Source organism: Plectropomus leopardus, unplaced genomic scaffold (genome assembly GCF_008729295.1).
Source record: "Plectropomus leopardus isolate mb unplaced genomic scaffold, YSFRI_Pleo_2.0 unplaced_scaffold26290, whole genome shotgun sequence".
Classification (NCBI taxonomy): Eukaryota; Metazoa; Chordata; class Actinopteri; order Perciformes; family Serranidae; genus Plectropomus; species Plectropomus leopardus.
The window spans coordinates 1-3,800 of record NW_024628591.1 but is presented as its reverse complement, the minus strand read 5'-3'; the positions used below and the strand labels follow the sequence as shown (position 1 = coordinate 3,800).

The 3,800-nt window shown below is 43.3% G+C and overlaps 1 protein-coding gene across 1 annotated transcript; it reads left to right on the top strand.

The window, feature by feature from the left end:
- Positions 1-213: 213 nt before the first annotated feature.
- On the top strand, positions 214-3,794 carry LOC121966911 (melanoma receptor tyrosine-protein kinase-like). Its single transcript, XM_042516979.1, has 8 exons — positions 214-310; positions 887-977; positions 1,143-1,342; positions 1,422-1,554; positions 2,263-2,353; positions 2,664-2,821; positions 2,925-2,957; positions 3,471-3,794. Exons 1-8 carry the CDS (start codon positions 262-264, stop codon positions 3,742-3,744), a joined length of 1,029 nt encoding a protein of 342 aa, XP_042372913.1. The 5' UTR covers positions 214-261; the 3' UTR covers positions 3,745-3,794.
- Positions 3,795-3,800: the final 6 nt, after the last annotated feature.

Genomic DNA, 3,800 nt, shown 5'->3' with positions numbered 1-3,800 from the left:
GGTTATGATCAGGTTTTTGAAGTCTCCTGGTTATTAAGAGAGACCCGAGTACTTACAAAAGAAAAAAAAAAACAATTTAAAATGTATAATATCAGAATATTATAAAAAAACAAGTTATAATAAAGCGATCTCATGCAGGAATGACTCAGTTAAAACAGGTTAAAAACATTCAGTTAAACTGTCAGAAATACAAGATTACATTTATATTAAAGGTCTCCTTTCATTGGTTCTTCCAGAGACGCACACTATAAAATCCCTCCCATGGACCCGGCTAAACTGGAGTACTTCAGGACAGTGAAGGAAATCACAGGTAGGTCAAAGGTCATCAGTGCCTCTCTTCAGCTGTGACACTTAAAGGTTTGTTGATTTTGTTAAAATGATGAAAGAAATCTTCTGTAGCATCTGAAAATTATTCTTTCTGTGCATCAGTTACCATAACGTGAGTTCAGATACAAGTATCCTGGTTATGACCGTGTTTTTTGCAGTATTTCAGTTATGGTCTCCCAGTTATGATCCAGTTTTGCAGTGTCCCAGTTAAGATCTCTGTTTTTGAAGTCTCCCAGCAATGATCATGTTTTTAGAGTCTCCTGGTTATGATCGGGTTTCTGGAGTCCTCCACTTGTGACTGGGTTTTTGAGTCTCCCAGTTCCAATCAGGTTTTTGAAGTAATCCTGGTGATGATACAGTTTTTGGATTCTCACACTTAAATCTGTTTTTCAGACTCTCCTAGCTGTAACTGGGTTTTTAAAGTCTCCCAGTTATGATCGAGCGTAGAAAGTTGACATGCTACTTGCAGTACTCTGATAAAACCAGGATGTGGTGTCATGTACACACCTGATCCAGGTTTCTGACTCCTTGCTGTGAATGATCCTCATGTGTCCTCCAGGGTTCCTGCTGATCCAGTCCTGGCCGGAGAATCTGACCTCCCTGTCGGTGTTTGAGAACCTGGAGATCATCAGAGGACGAACGACACACAAGTGAGTCAGATGATCATTATTATTAAAAATGATGTTCTGAAAGCAGGACTTTTACTTGCAACAGAGTATTTGTGGTATTACTAAGTACTACAGAGTACTGAGTCCATAGTTGAGTATTGCATGTTTCGTACGAACCTGTCCTCGTGGTGTTTCTCTGCGGTCCAGTCAGCACAGTTTGGTGGTGGTGAGGGCGGAGCACCTGCGCTGGCTGGGTCTGCGCTCTCTGAGGGAGGTGAGCGCCGGCCGGGTCACAGTGAAGGGCAACTCTCAGCTGTGCTACACGCGGCCTGACCAGTGGACCCGCCTCTTCAGATCCAGCGACCAGACCGCCTCCATGCGCGACAACGCCGCCCCCGAAGTCTGCGGTGAGCTCTGGGGTGCTCGTGACTGCCGTCACCGCTGAGTGAGGTGAACGTCGTTAGAAAGTCTTCTTGTCTGTTTCAGAGCACCAGAATCGAACCTGTGACCTGGAGTGTACGGACGACGGCTGCTGGGGTCCAGGTCCCACCATGTGTGTCTCCTGTCGCCATTTCAGCCGCAGGGGGCGCTGCGTGGCGCTCTGTAACCTGCTGCAGGGGTGAGACGCAGCACCTGTGAACTTTTACTTAATATTCCTAAATTTTAAAATTCTGCTTAATTTTGGGACGGAATCACCACCAAACTTCCCAAACTGGTTAAACGCAATTATTTTTATATCACACATTTCCTAAAGTGTTTAAATATTGAAATTGCATTTTTCTGCATTAATTTCCAGAAGAGAAATCTGAATTTGTAGTTTAATTTATGTATAATTCATTTTTTAAATTATTTTTGGTGTACTGTCACTTCAGCGAGTGTTGGAGTTTGACTAGTTTTACTCTTTTCATGTGTGAACATGAACATAATGATAACTTTGATTCTTGGAAATAAAATGAACCTAAATGTGCATTTTGGACGTTTTCTTTCCCGATAATCTGAAAGAAAACAACAAAACAAAACGCCTTAATAATATATAAAAAAAAAATTAAAAATGTAAAAAAGACATAACCTCCACCTTTACCAGCTGCACCTTTAAAGTGACAAACACAATAATGCATCAATAATTACCTATCAACATAATTTAAATCATATTTATTATACTGAGATGGGACGTTTTACGTACTTTGAGTGTATTTACAGCTTATAACTGAATTATTTTTGGCACTAAGGTGAGGCAGAGCTGTTATTATATATTTAACACCTGCTTTTGCTGGACAGTTTACTTTAAAATGTGTGTAAAATGTGTTTGTTTGTGTGTTTTCTGCAGCGAGCCCAGAGAGGTGGAGGTGAACAGCAGCTGCGTCGAGTGTCACCCGGAGTGTCGGCTGCAGAGCGGGACCCCGACCTGCCGAGGCCCGGTCAGTGCAGCCGCTCGGGGGTTAATTTTATCGTGCAAACATTAATATGTACAGAATGAATCTGTGTCAGACTGTCAGAGCTCAGTGAGTCCATTTCTATCTCGTCTAATTTTTGTTTAATGGTATGATCAGTCATGGAAATAAAATATTTAATTTCTTTGCGATTAAATATTTAATCGACTTTAAACCACGAAATCGCGTCTTTAAACATCTGCACAGAAAAATTCACAGGCATCAACTCCAAGAGCTTTTCAAGCTTTGCAGAAATGACTTCTTACCCGCGTCGTCCCTCCTCTGTCCCCGCCTGCAGGGTCCGGACCAGTGCTCCCAGTGCGCCCACTTCAAAGACGGCCCCCACTGCGTGCCGCGCTGCCCCCACGGCGTGCTGGGAGACGGAGACACGCTGATCTGGAAATACCCCGACAGCACAGGCCAGTGCCAGCCCTGCCACCAGAACTGCACCCAGGGGTGAGAGACACGATACCGGCTCTGAGGACACTCGAGTCAGTCAGAGAGACCTGAAAGAGACCTGAAAGAGACCTGAAAGTGACGAGTGTCTTTGTGTCTGCAGGTGTTCAGGTCCTGGACTTTCTGGATGCAACGGGTAAAACCACAAGTTATTCATTAACCCTGAAAAGCCTGAACTGTGAAATAATAGCCCTTTTTAAAAATGTATATGTTTTTCAAATTAAGTGATTATGAGTCGGCAAAATTTTAAAGCAATAATATGGCGATTTCATTTCATTTATTTTTGGTTAACAGGAAGTTTTTTACCACCTTTATAGTGAATTATGGTGGGACAAAAAAACAGGTTTGTGTCCTTAATCAGTCAAAGATGGACCCACAGAGGACATTTTTCAGCCACAGTTTGAAATTCCTCCAACTTTAAGAATCCACATACGTGTTTTGTAGAAAATGCATTTTCCAAATTATCCCTTTTAGACTTTCTAAATCAAACAGGGAGTCAAAGAGGACTTTCCCGCTGCTGAATTAGACTGTAGTATGTCAGAGCTGGACGGGTGTGTGTGGGACTTCTTCCTGAATGCACCGAAATTTAATGGACGACAATGGTGACTCCTGTAAAGAGGATGTGTGTGCCTCCTGTGCGTCCTCACAGCGTTGCCACGCACTCCACGCTGGCGGTGGGCGTGGTCGGAGGGCTCCTGGTCGCCGTCATCGTGTCATTAGTCGTGTTTGTGTTGCTGCGGCGACGGAGAATCAGGAGGAAGAGGACGCTGCGCCGCCTGCTGCAGGAGAGAGAGGTGGGAGACGCTCCTGTTCATTTCATTAACGATAAAACTTCACTCAGCGACTCCATTTCCCATGATGACGACGAGAAACTGGGAAAAAATAATAATAAAGAAATAATAATAAATAACGAGGGCTTTTGAATTCAGGACTTTGAAACGTGTGCAAAGTGGCCTGATTTCTTTCAAAAACATGAAAA

Excerpts from the sequence above, each read along its gene's own strand:
- LOC121966911 (XM_042516979.1), top strand. The coding sequence starts at position 262 with ATGGACCCGGCTAAACTGGAGTACTTCAGGACAGTGAAGGAAATCACA. Across the intron at positions 1,343-1,421 it reads CGCCGCCCCCGAAGTCTGCG|AGCACCAGAATCGAACCTGT; the intron begins GTGAGCTCTGGG and ends TGTCTGTTTCAG. Across the intron at positions 1,555-2,262 it reads CTCTGTAACCTGCTGCAGGG|CGAGCCCAGAGAGGTGGAGG; the intron begins GTGAGACGCAGC and ends TGTTTTCTGCAG.